The 17619-nt window shown below is 60.5% G+C and overlaps 1 protein-coding gene across 3 annotated transcripts in view; it reads left to right on the forward strand.

Annotated features, from left to right (window-relative positions):
* CSNK1G2 (casein kinase 1 gamma 2) overlaps window positions 1-17619 on the forward strand; it is a 37228-nt gene that overhangs the window by 15044 nt on the left and 4565 nt on the right. For all 3 annotated transcript variants that reach the window (XM_032203779.1, XM_032203778.1, XM_032203780.1), the window contains exons 2-9: window positions 8904-9398; window positions 14728-14768; window positions 15311-15380; window positions 15806-15954; window positions 16322-16556; window positions 16778-16863; window positions 17253-17337; window positions 17437-17585. In XM_032203779.1, the coding sequence (XP_032059670.1) occupies window positions 9212-9398; window positions 14728-14768; window positions 15311-15380; window positions 15806-15954; window positions 16322-16556; window positions 16778-16863; window positions 17253-17337; window positions 17437-17585 (1002 nt within the window). In that variant the 5' untranslated portion in view covers window positions 8904-9211. The remainder of the gene's footprint in view (window positions 1-8903; window positions 9399-14727; window positions 14769-15310; window positions 15381-15805; window positions 15955-16321; window positions 16557-16777; window positions 16864-17252; window positions 17338-17436; window positions 17586-17619) is intronic.

Consider the following 17619-nt stretch of genomic DNA (forward strand, 5'->3'; position numbering starts at 1 on the left):
CCCGTCAACAGAGACCTTCTCTGCTGCCGTGTTGGGGCTCAACTTCCCTTGTTGTTTTCGAGGGAAAGATGTAGTGCACACCTCTTAAAAAGCATTGAAGAGTTTGCTGTATCCCGTTAAAAAAACACGTGAATGTTTGGAGGCTGGGAGAAAGTAAATTGGGAGAGATTTGGAGCGGGAGGTGAAGAAGTGACCGGAGCACAGTGCCGAAATGTCTGCCCGGGAAGGGAATGGCCAGCGAGGAGAGAGCTCCTCGGGTTCAGAGAGCAGCCTAGGTGTGGTGGCTGGAGGAGGAAGCCAGGCACTGCAAGGCAGGAAGAAAAACCCATCTTTTTCACAGCTCAGGAGGTTGGGGGGGAGGGGGTTAAAACATCAAATGCTTTATTATTAACTTCTTTAATCCTGATATTTTCATGGCTTGAATGTTTCTGGGATGTGGTTGAGAGCCACAGAGGGTTGCAGGGGGGGTACGGCAATAGAGCCCCGCGTGATAAACGCTTTAATCTCTAACACAAGCTCAAAGCATTCCTCCTCGGTCTTTTTTTATTATTGGTATTATTTATTCTGGGTTATACTCTATAGCTGGAGGTGCTGGTCACTTGCTCTGCTGGTGTTTTTTTCTGGAGCTGCCGCGAGTGCCCGGTGCTGCGGGGCTGAGCGCGTGCGGGTGGAGCCCTGTGTCCTCCCGCGGACACACCATGTCCTCACAGGGAGCTGGGAAGCCAGGAAGGGAGGGGAGGTTTGGAACGAGGATGCTCGGATCATGTTGGATTAAAAGCTTTGCTTCTACAGTTCAGGCTTTTTTTTTTTTTTTCCCTTAAGACTAGAAGAAATTCTGGTAGAAACATTAGCCTTGGCTTTATTCCTGTTTTTTTTTTTTTTTTCTTGTCAAGAAACAACCTGGATGAAGGGGGATTAAAAAAAAAAAAAAAGGTTTTGGATAAAATTCCCTTGCAAATGTCCTCGCTATACAAACATGGTGGGGCCAAAAGGGAAACCACGCTGCGCCAGCGGGCTGTGGGGGACCAGCCGTGGCTGATCGGTGTCGAGAGGGGACCGGAGCTGGGACCGGTGCTTGGGGCGCTCCCAGCGCAGTGACCGCGGTGCTGGGGCTGTGCCTGCCGGGCAGTGGGTGACGCGGTCCCGCAGCAGCCTGCAGATGTGGAGCGGTGTCGGTGTTTGTGCCCCCAGGGATGGAACCACCTGCGAGGAAGCTGTCCGAAGGCCGGCTGCGGGCCTTCAGCTCCGGGCTGCTCATGGGCTGGCCGCTGACCTGGCAGCTACTGCAGCGGCTTTCGTGGCACGGTGCTGCTGGCCCAGGCGGGAGGTCTTCAGCCGGTTGTGGGGCTGTTCCCTGAAGGATGCTCTGAAGCAGGGGGAGGGAGAAAGTTGCTGAGGTCTCAGTGCTGCTCAAAAGTTGAGAAAGAGCCAAGCGTCTCCCCAGGGAGCTGGAATGGCCAAAGCAGATGCGGGGGGTGGTTATCCCAGCGTAACGGCTGGGATGTGGAGGGGCCGGGAAGCCGGAGCTGCGATCCCTGACATCCCAGCCCTGAGCCGGAGCTGCCAGGCTGCCCCATCTCCTGAAACACACTGCACTACGCCCGGCTTCCCTGACGGCTCTGCGTCGGCAGTGAAGTAATGAAGTATTTAACAAGAGCTTCCTGTTGTGCTGACACCACCGTGAACGCACAGAGGAGGAAACGGAGTAAACAGCGCTGCGCTGGTCCCGCCTGGCTGTGAGGGGGGAGAAGCCTCGGCAATTGCAAGGAGGCCCCAAGGCTCTCTGCTTAACCTGACCCCGCTGGGGCTGGGGGTGACGTTCTTGTGGCTGCAGAAACCACAAAGTGTCTCGCCTTGCTGGGAAAGCAGCTGCTTTCAGGACTTCCTGATTTTCAGGGATTCCCCCCCAAAAAGCCCTCCGCAGGGGCTGTCACCACGCGGCAGCCCTCCGGCACCGCTGGGCTGGCCCCGCTCTCCTGGGCAAGGTGCTCGCGCCTCGTGCTGGGTGCCCCGAGTTCCTCTCTCAAAGCTCCGCTCTTGCCTTGAGGAAGAAGGAGGAAATTGGGCCAGAGCACTCCGATCTGCTGCCGAGTGGGTTTGTTTGAGTTGACCGGAGCAGGAGCTGGTGGAGATGTGGCGTGGAGCAGCTCGCGGTGCCGCGCCATCCCCCTGGCTCCTCAGCCCACGTCGGAGCCTTCCCCAGAATGAGGAATGGGGACGGGTTTTCTCCCAGCTGCAAACTTCCCCTCCTCCTCGTGGGGAAGCAGCAGATGACAGCCCACGCTGTGGACCCACGTCTGTGCCGATTGCGCTCCTGCAGTGGGAAGGAGCGAGGCGCTGTGCGGCCCAGGGCTGCAGGAAGCTCAGCGGGTCCCTCGGGAGCATCGCTGAGCCTGGCAGCACAAGGCGGGGAGAGGAGCCTGCGCTTCCAGCTTACGACTTTCCTGTTGCCCAAGCCAAAGGTCAGCGTGAACTGCCCGAGTCCAAGTCTTGGAAGGACTCTTCACATAACAAAAGAACCTCCTACCAATTGTCTTGTTTCCTCGAAAATCCACTCGGCGCCCATCAGCGTGAAGCCTTTGCGTTGTGGGGAGCTTGGCAGCACGCGACGCAGCGCGGTGCCGCCCCGAGGCCAGGGCAGGAGCCTGCTCCTTGTGCCCCGTGCGCGGGCAGCAGCGCTTGGAGCCGTGCTGTGTGGGGCCATCCCACTGGTGTGTGGGCAGCGTGAAGGGAAGGCAAGCGAGCAGGGTCCACTGGCACCATGGGGATGGTTGGGGAAGAGGGGGGTCTTAAACCCACGTGGTGAAGTTGATGCCGAAGCTGTGGGAGCGCTCCCGTCCCGCCGTAAAGGTGCCCGTGCGTGTTCCTGACCGTCAGCTCACTAACGGGGCTGGGTCTGTACGCAGGCAGGCTCCCGCCATCGCTCTGGGTGTGCCAAGCACCTTGGCTGTCCTGCAGGATGTGCTGGCGTTGGGCTCGGACAACCTTGGATTACCTGTTGAATTCTCAGGGTATGAGAAGTGGGTTTTGCACCTTAAACTCCGCTGGATTTCCCTCTTGTGGCAGCTGTACAGGGTTTTTCTTGGAGCTCTGAGTACTGAAGTGCGGAGCTGTGGCCCAGAGGGTGACTTCCTCGCATCAGCCCTGGGGAGCGAGCACGGGGCACTGCAGACCCAGCAGGAAGGATTTGGGACTTCAGAAGGTTTTCCTTTCCTCTTGGTCCAGGGCTGGGGTTCACAGAAGGTGGCTTTGTGGCCAGCTCCCACCCTCTGAAGTAGCCGGCGTGGTCTGCCTGCAAGCTGCAGCCTCGTTCCTCCAGCACCTGGTGCCCTCTGTGCTCCTTGCCCCCATCAGTGCGTGGTGCTTGTGGCTGTGTGTCGAGCCTGCATCTCAGGAGGGCCTTTCGTACCACTGCAGTTCCCAGCACTAGGTTGGGAACCTTTTTTTTGCCCCTTTTCAGCTTCTGTTTTCATCCTGCAGCTCCGTGCACTCCCGGATGAGTTCTCCCCATGAGTGCAGAGACCTGCCCTTGCTGTGGGTGCCCTCGCTGGCCTGATGGGGAGATGGAGAGGTCGCAGCTCAATGTTTGGACGTTGCCATCACCCTCTTGCTGTTTATGTCCCTCTCTTTGCTGCTTGAGTTTAAACTTCTTAATTTTATGAGCACGCTTGGCTCCATTTGCAGCACCGAGGGCCTTTCCTGCTTTCTCAGACCCAGGAGATTCCCCAGCTGCTGTCCCCAGCATTTAATGAATCGGCCTCATCTCCAGCCAGGGGCTTCCTACCCTCTGCCCCGCCACCGGCAGCGCTGCTTCCCTCAGGGGCAGCTGGAGAGCAGCGTCCCTGTGCTGAGAAGTGGCTGGCAGAGGGAATGAGCTCGCGGGGTGGTTTTGTGCTGGCGCTGGACTGCAACCCAAGCGGCAGCCGACGCCAAAGAACAGAGCTGCTGTGCAGGTGACAGCATGTCCTGGGGAAGCTCCGCAGGCCTTCCAGCTGCAGGTAGGTCACCGAAATGTGGTCTCGGGAGCCACTTTCCCTGGCCCCAGCCGTGCAGTATCCCCACAGCACGCGACTGCGAGCCTCTGCAGCTCTCGCCCCCTTCCACTTGCCCTCTGTTTATTTTTGGCAGGGTGCAATTTCAGCCGACCGCACTGCTTTTCAGATTGCCAGGGGGCCCCAGCGAAGGAGCAGCGGGGGCTGGCAGCGCCGCGGTCGTGCCTGGAGGCTGGGTCTTGGTGCTCGCTCTGCTGACTGCTCCAAAGCTGGAGGTGTCCGGCAGCACGGGTGCCTCACGGCTCGCTGTGCTTCTGGGTTGCTTCTGCTCAGAGCTGCCCCCAGTCCCTCTCACCTCCACCTCTGTCCTGCCCACTCACTGCGGGCTCCTGGGGGACAGATCGAGCTCTGGGGAAACCTGGTGGGGCTTTTTGAGAGCTCCGGGAAACCTCCCTGTCGTGGTACAGCTCTTCCCCGTTCCGTCATGACTGGGGTTGGCTGCCGGCGCCAAAGACTGGAACACATTTTAACTACAAACCTTTCCAGACATCATCTGGGACCGTCTGCAGCTTATTTTAAACGCTCTGGATCTTCCTTTGTTTTAAGACTTTTGATCTCCTTGTAAGCTAAGACTTCATCTGCTTCTTAAACTTTTAAGATTTATTGGGTTTTGGTTTCAGCTGTGTAAGGCCACCGGTTGCTTCTTGGTCTGGATTTCTATATTGGAGCCAGCTGATGGGTTGTCCTTTGGGACATCAGGGTATTTGTGATTATTTTTAGCTTTTAATTGGCAGGGATCTGTGCTTTGAGCTGCGCAGTGTCAAGGGCTTTTCTTCCTTGTGCTCTCAAGAAGCTTTTCTCTCCCTTTCATCTGGAGGCAGCTGTGTTTCTCTGCCGCTCGCAAGGCGCAGAGTGCATGGGGAGACCGGCTCTGAGCCACGGTCCTGAGGACTTGCAGGGACCGGGGCTCGTCTTGGCTGGGTCTTGGTGGCGAGGTGGCAGCGCCGCAGCGAGCGCCCAGCGGGACGTGGCCGGGCCGGGCCGCCCGTGCTGTGCCCCGAGGAGAGCTGCGGGCTCACTTGGGGTGACCTTGGGCATCGCTTCCCTGCGCTGGGCCGCTATTTTTTCCCCTCCTCTTCCCCTCTTTTGTCTTGCCCTGCTTAATTGTAACCTCTTTGGGCCAGGAGCTCTGTGTGTATAAAGGGCCCAGAACAATATGCCCCAGATGTTATTGTACAAACCCTTCCTCATCAGCCACGAGGTTTCACAGGAAAGAAATTTTTAAAAAGACTTTTTCCAGCGTTTTCGTCTTGCATATGTGGTTGGGAGCCTCACTCTGAGTCCTGGGTCTCAGAGACAAGGGATAGCACTGGAACTGCAGGGGGTTGTTTTGGTTTTTCTCTATGGAAGAAAAGAACCCCCCAGCCTCTTTTTCTCACCCTCGTGACTGCAGGGAATAGCTTGTAAATGTGACTGGGGCAGACCTGGCAAGCTGAAATCTTATGGCAAGTAAAAGAGACCCCAATACTTAAACAAAAGACCACCAACCCCTTCTCTGCCTTTCCGATGATCTCTGGGTGTTGTTTTGCCCCCTTTATGGTACTTTCAGTGTTTCTGCAGTTCTGCTTTGGGGAGGTGCTCAACTCACTTGCACTTGTCTGCAGCTTGTTTCAGTTTCAGGTTCCCTGGGTTGGAGCACTTTACATTGCAAACACTGCAGGGGAGTGCTTATTTGTTTTAAGACCACAGCTTGCTTTGGAATTTCTCCCATCAAACTTTAGGACTTTTTTTTTTTTTTTTTTTTTTTACTCCCCCCCCAAGAAAGAAAGAAGTTTTCTTAGTCTCATCTTGCATCAGATTTGACACCAGGCCAACAAATGCAGCCTGGAAGGTGCTTCTCTGAGGCTTCTTGTCTGAGTGAGACCTGGGTGAGGATTCGTGGTGGAAATGCAAAAATGCCTGTTGGTTTTACCAGGACATGTTTTCCCCGTGACGCAGCTGCCCCTGGGGGACAGCGTGGGGCAGATCCCGATCCCCGTTTCTCGTCCGGAGGTGGCTGTGCCGGACCAGTGCAGGTTTGGCTCTCTCAGGTCCAGCGGGGCTGTTTGCTCCAAAGCAACCGGAGTCCTGGGATTTTACCAAATGTTTCTAATTAGGTTGTTCTCAATTCGAAGAGCCAGAGCTGGCTGTACGGCACACAGTGGAAAGCCTGACCAGTCGCTGAAACCACGCAGAGAGGTGGGTCCTGCTTTCATGCCGAGGTGCGGGGAGGCCTCGCCTCTCCTTGACGCTTCTCAGAGGCAAAAATAGCTTCCCAATGCGGGGAGAAGCTGCTGGCCCTGCCCTCGCTCACATGTCCGCCCTGCTTTGGGAACGGGGGGGATCAGAGCATGGCAACCTGCTGGCACAGCCGGCCCCACAGCCCGAAATTGAGGCTCAGAGCTGGGCTCTTCTTGGAGGCTGCTCCCGGGGCCACGGTCGCGCTGCGCTGCTGCGGATGTTTGCCTCGGCCGGGGGAGGCAGCGCAGTTTCCACAAGTGCTCACAGGAAGCAGTATTTATTAAGGCTCGAAATGTATTTTTTCCCTTCTGTTAGGGCCCTGTCTCGCTCCATTGTCTGGAATTCCCATGCAAAGACTGGCCCATAACGCAAAAAAAAAAAAAAATCCTGAAAGCGGGGGCTGGAGCTCCCAGGGCTCTGGCTGTCGGCTGCCTGACTCTGTGCAAACAGTCTGGGCATGAAATCCCCCAGGACTGAGCATAAAGGTCTGATTCAAACTGAGAACGGTGTGCGAAGCAGCTCGGCTCGCACGTTGCCGTCTGCCTCCCCTTTGCCAGGGCTGGGGGCTCCCGAAACGCCCTGCGGAGGAATCGGCTCCCTGGGGCCTGGTAGAGGTGGGAGACGGGCGGCAGGGCCGTGCCGTGCGCCGAACCGGGGCGGAAATTATCAGGGGAGCGAAGAATGAGCAGGATATCACGTGCCGGCCGTGTGCGCACGGGGCTGGGGGAGAACAAAGCGCGGGGAAGCCCTGCTCCGCCGCCGCCCCCACCCCGCTTCCTGCCCGCATGGGGACGGAGCTGCTGGGGCAGGGAGCGTGGGGGCAGGAGGCAGCCCCCAGCTGCCTGCCAGGGCTCGGGGGGCTGCTGGGCTCTGCCTGCCTCAGTTTCCCCTGCCTGAGAGGCGCCGGGTGCCAGGGCACGGTGTGGCAGGGCTGTCTTTGCCTGTTGTAGGGTGTTCCTGTGGCAGTTGTGGGGTGGATGAAGCCTTGGGCATGCCTGCAGTCTGCGGCTGACGGAGGTGTTTGAGGGAAGGTCTGAGAGGCGTGGGGAGAAGAGTGCTGGCACCAGACAGTGGGGCCTGGGCTGGCCGGGTGCCTGCTGTCGGTCTCCAGGCAGAGCCGGGGCGCACTGGAGGACTCAGCCCAGAGGTCGGAGCCTGCAGGGAAGGAGGGGGCTCCCAGCCCGTGAGGAAGCCTGGCTGCCCCATGGGTGCCACGCACCCGCAGCAGCCCCTGAGGCTCAGCGTGGGCTGGGGGCTGAGCACGGGGCAGTCCCGGGGCTCCACCACCGCTGCCCCTCGCACACCAGGTCCTGCCCCTCGCTGAGCTCAGGCTTGCCTCCCTTCTTTCTCTTTTCCTCCATTCCTTTTAGACCCTGCCCCGCTTCCCCCTGTGCACCCTTTTAGCACAAGAACCCCCTTTTTAAAAAAATTATTATTATTAATAGCTATTGAGAGCCAATAAAAAGCTTTATGGGCTTTGGCCGAGCCTCAGGGCTTGCAGTGTGCTCATTTCCTGCAGTCGGAGCGCTGAGGGGTGTGGGTTTGCTTGTTTAACCCTAGGTAATAGGGCCGCGGCCGTCGGTGGTGGCAACTGGAGCTGGAGAGGAGCAGGGGAAGGGGGGGGGGGCTGCCTCCCAGCGGGGCCTGGGAACAAAAGCCGGGGTGATTAGCACTGGTGGGGAGCGGGCTGTGCATGCGCGTGGCCGTCTGTCCGGCCGGCTCTCACGTGGCTTCCCGGCGTGCTCTCGGTCCTGCCTGGCCCTCTGCACGCTCAGCCCCGTGTTGAACAGCCGGGCTGCCCCGTGCCGCCGGGAGGGAACGCTGCAGCTCAGGGCGGGCAGGGAGCACCGCTGCGCTCGGAGCTGAGCGGGGGGAGTTGTTGTCCCACCCCCCAAAAGGGGAGCAAGGGGGCGGTTTGGCTGTGAAGCTGGGCTGCCGCAGGTCAGCAGCACGGCGGGGCTGTGCCGAACCCATGGCCAGGTAGGCACGGGGCAAGGAGCTGGCCCAAGGGCTGAGCCCTGCCGTCCCTCAGCGGGGCTCCCTGCGGGTGCTGCACAAGCTCTGGTTTCGTGCTCTGGCTTCCTCTGCCCCGTGGTTTCCTCGCCCTCCGTGCCAGAGAGCGAGCAGGGGGTGGCTGCGATCCTTCAGAATCGCGGGTCTGACGGCTCTGCCTCCTGGGTGGCATCACCCTGCTTGGAGCAGGACCTGGCTTCGTGTCCCACCTGGGCAGGGCGACAGCACGGTGTGCACATGTGCCCGGCCCTCAGTTGCTCTCAGTGGGGGTAACGGGGCCCGGCTGCAGCTGGCCTCGGGGCTGCTGTGCCCAGAGAAAGCCCATCCTCACCGCCAGCAGCCTGCCCCCTGGGGACGTCGTTCTCCCAAAGGAACTCTTCTGGCTCCGACTCACTGTTTTGCCTCCTGCCGTGGCCAGGCTTTATTCATTTATGGCAGCATTTTCGCAGCTGGACCTGCTGTGCTGCTCCTGTTCCCCCAGCCCTCCATTGCCATGCCCTTTGTCATCGCTAGTGGGCCGTGCTCCGTGGGAGATGGGAGCCATCGTGGCGCTGGGGCTCCCTCTTGGCAGCTCCCTCCCCATCACCTCGTGCTCATTTTCTCCCTCTCTTTCCGCAGCTCGCCGAGCGAGGAGCCGCGCCGGGAGGACCATCTCCGCAGGATGTTCTCTCCACCAAAGAGCTCCCTGTAACTGGCGACGATGACAATCCCGGCGGGACCTCGGAAAGCACTAACGTTCCCGTAGCCCAGCACCCGTGGGTGGCCGCTTCTCCCTCCTTCTCCACGCCCCTCCCTCCCATCGCACCGGGATGGTGTATTAACCAAGGAGAGCCCCGCTTCTTTTCTCCTCGCCCCTCAACTTTCGGCAGCTCTGGGATTTGTATGGCAGCAGCGTAACCGTGGAGAGGCCGGGGTATCACAAACTTATGGATTTTGATAAGAGAGGAGGGAAAGGGGAGCTGGAGGAAGGTAAAAGGATGTCCAAGACGGGTGGAGGAAGGAGCAGTCATGGAAGCCGGAGTGCTGGAACCAACTCGGGAGTCTTAATGGTGGGTCCCAACTTCCGCGTCGGCAAGAAGATTGGATGCGGCAATTTCGGGGAGCTCCGTCTAGGTGAGAAGGGCTTCTTCTGTCCTTGCTATGCCTGCTTGTGCCGTGATCGCTGCGTCGTCCTCCTGCAGCAGGAGGAGCTGGTGTGGGCACTAAGGATGCTGACCAGCCACGTGGGTGCGGAGGCATCGTGTGCTGGGGTAACTCACGCTCCTGTCGCGGGGCTTTCTTTCCCTCGGCACCTCCCCGCTGTGCTTCATCTCCCAAACCCCCTCTCAGAGCTGACGGACCGATTGCAGAGATGTTTCTGTCTCTTTCCCATACCTGTTGCTCTGGGGGTTCCTCATGGATTGCACTAAAGCTCAGTCCTGGTGGTCCTGGTGCAGGATCCCTCGGAGGATGACGTGTGCCGAGGTGCCGCTGTGCTCCCAGAGCTCCCCATGCTGCTCTCCTGCTGTGCCTCGGGAGGTCTGCGTGGCGCTGGGCTCCTGGGGAAGGGGCAGCGTGTCGTTCTGGGGAAGTTCCCTGGTTGGTAAAACCGGCTCATTTCACATACCCTCCTGAAACTTTATGGAGGGGAGAGAAAAAGGGCTGAACAAAACCCCAAAATTCTCGTGGTCACTTTCAATTCTGAACCACATTTATCAGGAAAGATTCAAAAGCAAACTCTTCCTCGGAGCGGGGTAAGGGGGGGGGGTTGTTCTTTCCCAAGGAGGCAAAGTGCCCCAGGAGGTTTTCAGCAGGCTTTTAACTCCCCGGTGAGCATTGGGCAGCCGGGAGAGGCCGGGCAGGGCCGTGGTGCAGGCTGGCTGCCTCCAGGAATGCGCGTTGGATGCGTCGGCAGAGCCGGTGCCAGGCAGGGCGTCAGCCTTGGCTGCGCTGCGAGCGCTTTGGGAAAAGGGCTGTGCCGGAGGGAGCTGGCAGAGAGCCGCTCCCCGGAGAGGCTGGGGCTTCGTGCCGCCGTGGGGCTCGTTGCTGCGCCGTGTTCCAACCAGCGCCTTGTTGAGCCAAGTTCCGAGCAAAGCCTGCAGTCGGCGGGGTCTTGGTGGGCTCTTGGGGTTTGAAAGGAGCAGAGGTGGAGGCTGCCCCGAGCCGCCGGCAGCCCTGGCCCTGTTTCCCCACCTCGGCGAGCCGGCCCTGCGTGCGGGGAGGTAACGGTAGCTTGGTGTCAGCTCTTCCCAGCCCCACAGGCTGCCTGCTGCCAGCCTCAACCATCCTGCCCCCGACCTCCCCGCTGGGATCACTGCTAAATTGCAGGACCCGCGGCTGAGGGTCCGTCCCTGGCAGCGGGCAGAGCTCTGCTCCTTCCTGCCTGTTCCAGGGGAGGGAGGCTCCCGGCAGCGTTGGGGTTTGGGCCCAGCAGCTGCTCCTTTCACCCATGCCTGGGACCGGGTGCCCTCGGAGCCTGTGCCACCCCTTCCAGCCCTGCACATCCTCCAAGGTCCTGCTCTTGTGCCCTGCTTTATTTTGGGCTTTTCCCCAAACTCTTGTAGTTGGAGGGGAACTGTGCAGAAAGCCAAAACAGCTGGGGCTGATCCTGCTGCTCAGCACCAAGGCCTGATTTGACCAGGCTCCTTGTGTTCTGGGTATGGCACCAGGGCAGTGCAGGGCAGCTTCTGGGCCTTCTGTGCACTTTTCCTACCCCGTCCCACCCCACAGAGCCTACCCCTAATGCCGTCATGGGCTGAGCACAAGACCTCACTGCAGCAGCATGAGCCACAGCTACGTGGCTCTTCTAAAATCGCATCGCTCTTCCTTAGGTGTGCCTCTGAGCTGCCTCAGGGCCCGGGAATGCCCTTGAGACCTGACATTAAGTAGGGATTCCTCAAGAGGAGCTGCAGGGGTCAGGAGGGATCCCTCTGTGCCGTGGTGGTGGAAGCAGGGATGCTCCCTGGCATGCTGGGCACCCAGGTTTCCCCTGGGAAGGAAGCCTTCAGTCCTCAAAGCAGGCAGGTTGTGGAGGCCAAAGTGTAACTCAGCGCTTCAAAAAAAAAAAAAAATTCTTTGTGCTTTTTCCTTTAAAAAAAAAAAAAAAAAGCCCAGAGATCTTGCAGAAACACGTTTGGAGGCAACTCCTCCATTCCCAGCAGCGGGGGATGGAGAGGGATGAAGTTGTCCTCGAGCAGGTGCCGCGTTGCCCGACTCCACTGCGCCGGGAGGCAGGCGCCGCTCAGCCCCTGGCTGGGGACACACGTCCTCCGAGGTTTGGAGGTGTGCAAACTCAGGGGCCGTTTGTTAAACATAATTAATAAAAATAAACTTTTATTGGAGGTGTGGGGCGCTTGCGGGCAGCCAGAAGGGGAAGGACTTGGCCAGGGCTTCCTGGCTGCCGGAGCTGTGCGTGGATCCCCCCTCGGTGTCCGCGCTGCCCTTGGCATCCTGCTCACTGCGCCAGGCCGTGGCCGGGTGTAACAGTGCTGCTGGAGGAAAAACACTCCAGAAAAGTCTGAGGTTGGAGCCTGGAGCACCTGGGTGCTGTGCAAGTGCCGGACTGCCCCAGAGCTGCCTCGGAGGCAGGAGCAGCCATTTGTCCATGCTGCCTTGGGGAGGTGGGATGAGGATCTGGGGATCCGGCAGGAGCTGCTGCTTTTGGTCTTCTTACACTCAACTTGTGGACGTTCGTTGTTTGTGGGGTTTTGTGCTTGCCCCTCTCCACCACCCCAGAGTGGAAATATGGCAGCTGTCTTCCTTCGAAGTTAGAAGATGGAAGTTAACTTCTCTTTAAAAATTAAAACAGCATCGGGGAGGGAGAGGAAGACAGCAGTGGGTCCTTGTGCAGCGTACGAGCCAGCAGCAGGTCGCTGGGGACGTGTCCCTGCCCAGGGAGCGCGTGAGCTGCTGGGGACGTTCCCAAGCCTGAGCTGTGGCTTTCACCCACGGCCCGCAGGCTCCTGCTTGCCCACGGGCTGCTGCTGGGGGCACAGACGGTAACCTAAGAAAATCCAGGCAGTGGTCAGCGCGCTGCACTGAACGCTGCTCCGGCTTCGGCTCTGCGGAGATGTCCTCACCCACTCGCCCATCGCGAAGGGCTCAGAGCGGCCTCAGCTGGGTGCCACAACGGGTCCGAGCTGCAGCGCTGCCGGGCAGCTCCTGGGCAGCTGCGGGAGAGGAGAGGAAAGGAAAAGAAAGGAAAGGAAAGGAAAGCCCCCGGCCTGCTGCTGGGCAGCCGCTGGCCTCCCTCGCGGACAGCTCACGCTGGTTTTTCCCCTTGGTCTTTCACAGCCTCCTGCAGAGGAAGGTCAAACTCTAAAATAACCTTTTTTTTTTTTTTTTTTTTTCTTCCTTCCCTCTGATCTATTAAAAAGCACCACTCCGAGGAGCTGTCATTGCCTGTGCCGAGGCAGCTCGTGGCCACTGCTGGGAGCTTCTGTGCCATGGGGCTGCCTCGCACGGGGGCCACAGGAGCCCAACGAGCCCCGGCGGTGCCATTGCGCTGCTGCTGAGGGCAGGAGCTCGGTCTGGGGGCACGGCGCGGAGCCCAGCCCCTCTCTGGGCCGTGATGTGCAGGAGCAGGTGCCTGATCCCACCGCTGCCAAATCTGCCCTCGGGAGGGGGGCATGGGAGTGTTAAGAGAAAGCCAGGGCTGGCTTTTAAATGTGACGTGGCTCAGCCAGGCCCCCCCGGCTGCCCCCAGCCCCGTGGCGTGGCGGTGATCTGACGGGCAGCCCCGTGCAGGTGCTCGCAGCCCCATTTGGAGGCGCCGCCAGCGCTGAGCAGGGCAAAGGCCTCTGCAAGGGCAAATATTTGCTTGCTGCCTCCCGGCCTGACACTTTTTTTTTTCTTATTCCCCCCCTTCCAAGCCCCCTTTGGTTCTGTGAGGCCAGCGGTGCTGCCTGCTCACGGGGCAGCCCCAGGACTCAGCAATTTTGGGGCATCCAAGCTGCCAGTGCTTTTCCCTGCTCCTCATTCCTAGCAGCTTTGTCCCAGCCCTCTGAGCACCACAGGAGGGGACAAACCACGGGGGTATGAAATGATTTGGGGGCATCAAGTGATTTGGACTCGTTTCTCGGCCAGCTCCCTTACAGGCCGGTTTTAGTGTCCCACCAGCAGCAGGGCTGCAGCTCTCCTGCCGTGTATTTGTTGATTTTTTTGCCCTATTAAGACCCAGCCCAGCCTCAGGGAAAACCCTGCCATGGTTTTAGGGCTGCATGTTACTGCCCTGAAGGCAGCAGTGAGTTTTTGGACCTAGCAGCAAGGCTCTGTGGCTAGGGCACACGGGGGCCCAGCACCGTCCTGCCTCCCCCCGTCCTAGCGGGAGCCGCTCTGTTAATGCCTCCCATTCATCCCTCCTCCCGTAATCCTGCCGCTGACTCTGGCGCTCAGCAGCTGGCTCTGATGTCACCCGGCGAGGATTTATTGCTGCTTCAGGTGGAGAGCAGCAGTCGGAGCAGATGAAATCTTATGCCAGGAGGAGCCTGTGCCCTGAGCAAATTGCTGCGAGGAAATCCGAGGAGACAGAGGCAGCTCCGAGCCTCAGCGGGGCGGCTGCTGGCCCTCGTGCTGTGGGAAGGGGCTGCCTGCATGGCCCTGGTGGCCCGGAGAGCTCTGGCAGCAGGGGCTCTGAGCCATTTGCAAACCTCTCACCTTTTTCTTTGTGGACCTCGGGCAGAGGTGGTGCTGACGCTCCCCAGGTGCAGCACCTTCCTCCTGCCCTCCTGGCTGTGGCGCAGACGCCGTAGCTGAACCTTTCTGTAGCTGGGGGCGTGAAAACCCTGCAGTGAAGGTGCTGAGCTCTGTAGGAAGCCATCAGCGGGGCTTTGGGGCAGTGGGGGAGCTCTTCCAACTCTCCTGGGCCCCCAAAGGCATTCCAGCCCTCCCACAGCACCTCGGCGCCTTCAGCTCCTCGCACAGCGCGGGGCCGTGCGGGGCTGCTCCCAGCCGGGGCACCTGAGGGCCTAAATCCTCCCTGCTGCTGGGCTCAGCACCGTTCCTCAGCTCCTCCCAGCCCCGCTGCCTCGCCTCCATCTAACGGTGGGACCCAAGGGGGGAGGCTGGGTGCTGGGCCTCGGTCCTGCAGCCACGCTGCCCCTGCACCCCCGGGGGCCTCCCCTTCCTCCCGGCCCCGTCCCGGAGCAGGGCGGCTGCAGCAGCCCCCCGGGGAGGAACGGCCGGCGCAGGGAAGCTGCCCCCTCCCAGCGAGCTTGGCAGCGGCCCCCAGCAGCCGGGGGAGGAATGCGGGTGCCCCATCTGGGGGTAATTAGCAGGCGTGTTGCAACACAGTGCAGTGGGCTCCGGCTCCTGCTCACGCCTCGAGGCCTGGTTCTGGGTTTGGGAGCTGCCGAACCTGTTGGGGATGTTGTGCAGTCCCTTGGGGACTGCAGCGGGCGTGGGGGGGGGGGTAATGCAAAGGCTCGCTCACTTCCAATGCCTTTTGTTCTGTCTTTCCCTGCAGGAAAGAACCTCTACACCAACGAATACGTAGCTATCAAATTGGTGAGTCTTTTTGTGGTCCGAGGTGGTGGGGGGGAACGTTTGGGCAGCCTCAGAGGGCAATTGTTCGCCCTGCCCAGCCTGTTAAAGTGGGTCGGGACAGGCTGCGTAGGGGAGCTGCGCTCGCTGCTAGGAATTGAGGGCATGCAGGCAGCCAGCGTCACTCCAGGTGGGGTGATGCAGCCCTGGGGAGAACAGCTGGGGCTTTGCTTCACCAGGAGCTGGCTGTGGCCTGCTGTCAGCACCCCTTCAGCTGGTACCAGCGCAGAGAGCTCCTGGAGAGTGTGGTGCCGCCAACACCAGCTCTGTGAACGCCTCCCCCGGCCCCTGGCTCTCTCTGGAGGGGTCGGATCAGGCTCCCGCGTGGGCTGGTTTCCTCTCCCCATCCCCTGCCTCTTTGTCTTCATTTTGCACTGTTGTTTCTCACCCCTGAATGCTGCCAGCCCCAGCTGCTGCCAACCTGTGAAGGAGGGGTCTGCCAGCCAGACCTCCTGAGCATCCCGCTCTGTGCCACAACCTCACCTCTTCTCCTTCTCTCCTCCAAGGAACCCATAAAGTCCCGGGCCCCCCAGCTGCACCTGGAGTATCGGTTCTACAAGCAGCTTGGCAATGCAGGTACGGGGCCGGGGCTGAGCTGCTGCGGGCAGCCAGTGTCTGGGCGATGGGGCCAGGGCAGGGAGAGACTTCTCTAGAGGTGGCTGCACCTTCTGCAGCTTCGCTCCCCAGCCCGAGCCACTCCGTCCATCTGCTCAGCTGGGAGAGGCTGTCCTTACACAGCCACATCTGATCTTTGATCCCTTTTTATTTAGTTCTTATCCCCCACTTCCCCTGCAGCTGTCAGGGGTGCAGATGGAGCTGTCTCCCTCGCCCTTCTGCCAGGAGCAGAGCTGGGCTGCCTGCAGCCTGGGGTGAGGGCGTTGCGGTGACCCCCCACCAGCAGCCCCCGTGCTGGCTGCGGGAGCGGCGTGGCCGTGGCATCGTGGCCGCGTGCTGCTCGGCCCCGCCGCAACCGCTGACAGCCCCCGCTCTGTCTCTTGCAGAAGGAATTCCTCAGGTTTACTACTTTGGCCCCTGCGGGAAGTACAACGCCATGGTGTTGGAGCTGCTCGGCCCCAGCCTGGAAGATCTCTTTGATCTGTGTGATCGGACCTTCACGCTTAAGACCGTCCTGATGATCGCGATCCAGCTGGTGAGCACCGCACCTCCCCGGGGGGCTGCGTGGGGCCCCCAGCGCCGGGCGGGCCTCTCCTCATCTCTCGTGCTCTCCCTGATACAGGAGGGACGAGGCACGGGGCCGTTCCCTGTGCCCAGCAGGGTGGGTCGTGCCGGGTGGCCCTGGCTGAGCTGTGCTCTGCCTCGCCCTGCTCCAGGCACGGCCAGGTGTCTGTGACTGTCAGAGGTGCGGTTGGACCTCTGTGTGAGGGGAGCCGGGCTGCTGGCTGGGTCGAGGCAGTCTGAGCAGAATAGGGCCCGAGGGAGGAGGGCACGGGGCGCTGTGTCCGTGGCTGCGGTTGGCGCGTCTCCACCGCGGTGCTGACCTCCCCTCCTGCCCCCAGATCACGCGGATGGAGTACGTCCACACCAAAAGCCTGATCTACAGAGACGTCAAGCCAGAGAACTTCCTGGTGGGGCGGCCGGGCAGCAAGCGGCAGCACACCATCCACATCATCGATTTTGGCCTGGCCAAAGAGTATATAGACCCCGAGACCAAAAAACACATCCCCTACCGAGAGCACAAGAGCCTGACGGGGACAGCACGCTACATGAGCATCAACACCCACCTGGGGAAAGGTGCGTGTGCGCCGTGCCGCCAGCCCTGCCTTGGCCAAAAGGGGGAGGGAAGGGGGCTGCGGGGCACGAGCTCCCCCCTGCTGGTGGTGGGGCTGGGGACAAACAGCCTCTGCTGCAGCCTGGGGGGTTGGCAGGGGACGTGGGGTGCTGTGGGAGCTGGTGGGGACAGGGAAGGGGGCTGTGGTGGGAATGTGCTTATGACTGCTTCTTGCCCCGCTCAGAACAAAGCCGCAGGGACGACTTGGAAGCGTTAGGACACATGTTTATGTACTTCCTCCGCGGGAGCCTTCCTTGGCAAGGCCTCAAGGTAATCGCCAGCTCCTGCTGTCCCCACGCGTGGCTGCCACGTGGCTCTGGCTCTGCCCCGGGCAGCAGCCAGGAATGGGGGAAGAAAGCTTTGGCCCCTGGGGTCGGCGCCTCGGTGGAGTCCAGGGCTGTTGCTCTGAGCTCTGTGCCTGACCCTGGCTGTGCTGAGTGTCTGTAGGGGCCCCCTCTTGGTGCCCCCCCTCTGTGGATATCCCAGCCACCGTCCCAGTGGCTGTCTGGGCGCTGCGCTCACCCCCAGCCTGCCCCGGGCAGGTTCCCAGCAGTGAGCTCTCACTGCCACCGGGGCCAGGGGCACCAAGACCCCGCTGCCTGTCTGACAGCGCCCAGTGCCTCCCCCTCTCCTCCTCACCTGCTCCTTGTCTCTGCCAGGCCGACACGCTAAAGGAGAGGTATCAGAAGATCGGCGACACCAAAAGAGCCACTCCAGTGGAGGTGCTCTGTGAGAACTTCCCAGGTGAGGGCTCTGCGTGGCCTGTCCTTGTCCCCAGCCTGGCCCCTTGCTGGCCTGGCACCTTGTCCCCCTGCCCCAACTGAGCCCGCTCTGTCCCCGCAGAGGAGATGGCCACGTACTTGCGCTACGTGCGGCGACTGGATTTCTTCGAGAAGCCCGACTATGACTACCTGCGGAAGCTCTTCACAGACTTGTTCGAGAGGAACGGTTACGTGTTCGACTACGAATACGACTGGGCAGGGAAACCGCTGGTGAGTGGGGAGGGAGCCGGGGATGGATGCAGGG

Source organism: Aythya fuligula, chromosome 26 (assembly GCF_009819795.1).
Source record: "Aythya fuligula isolate bAytFul2 chromosome 26, bAytFul2.pri, whole genome shotgun sequence".
Taxonomy (NCBI): Eukaryota; Metazoa; Chordata; class Aves; order Anseriformes; family Anatidae; genus Aythya; species Aythya fuligula.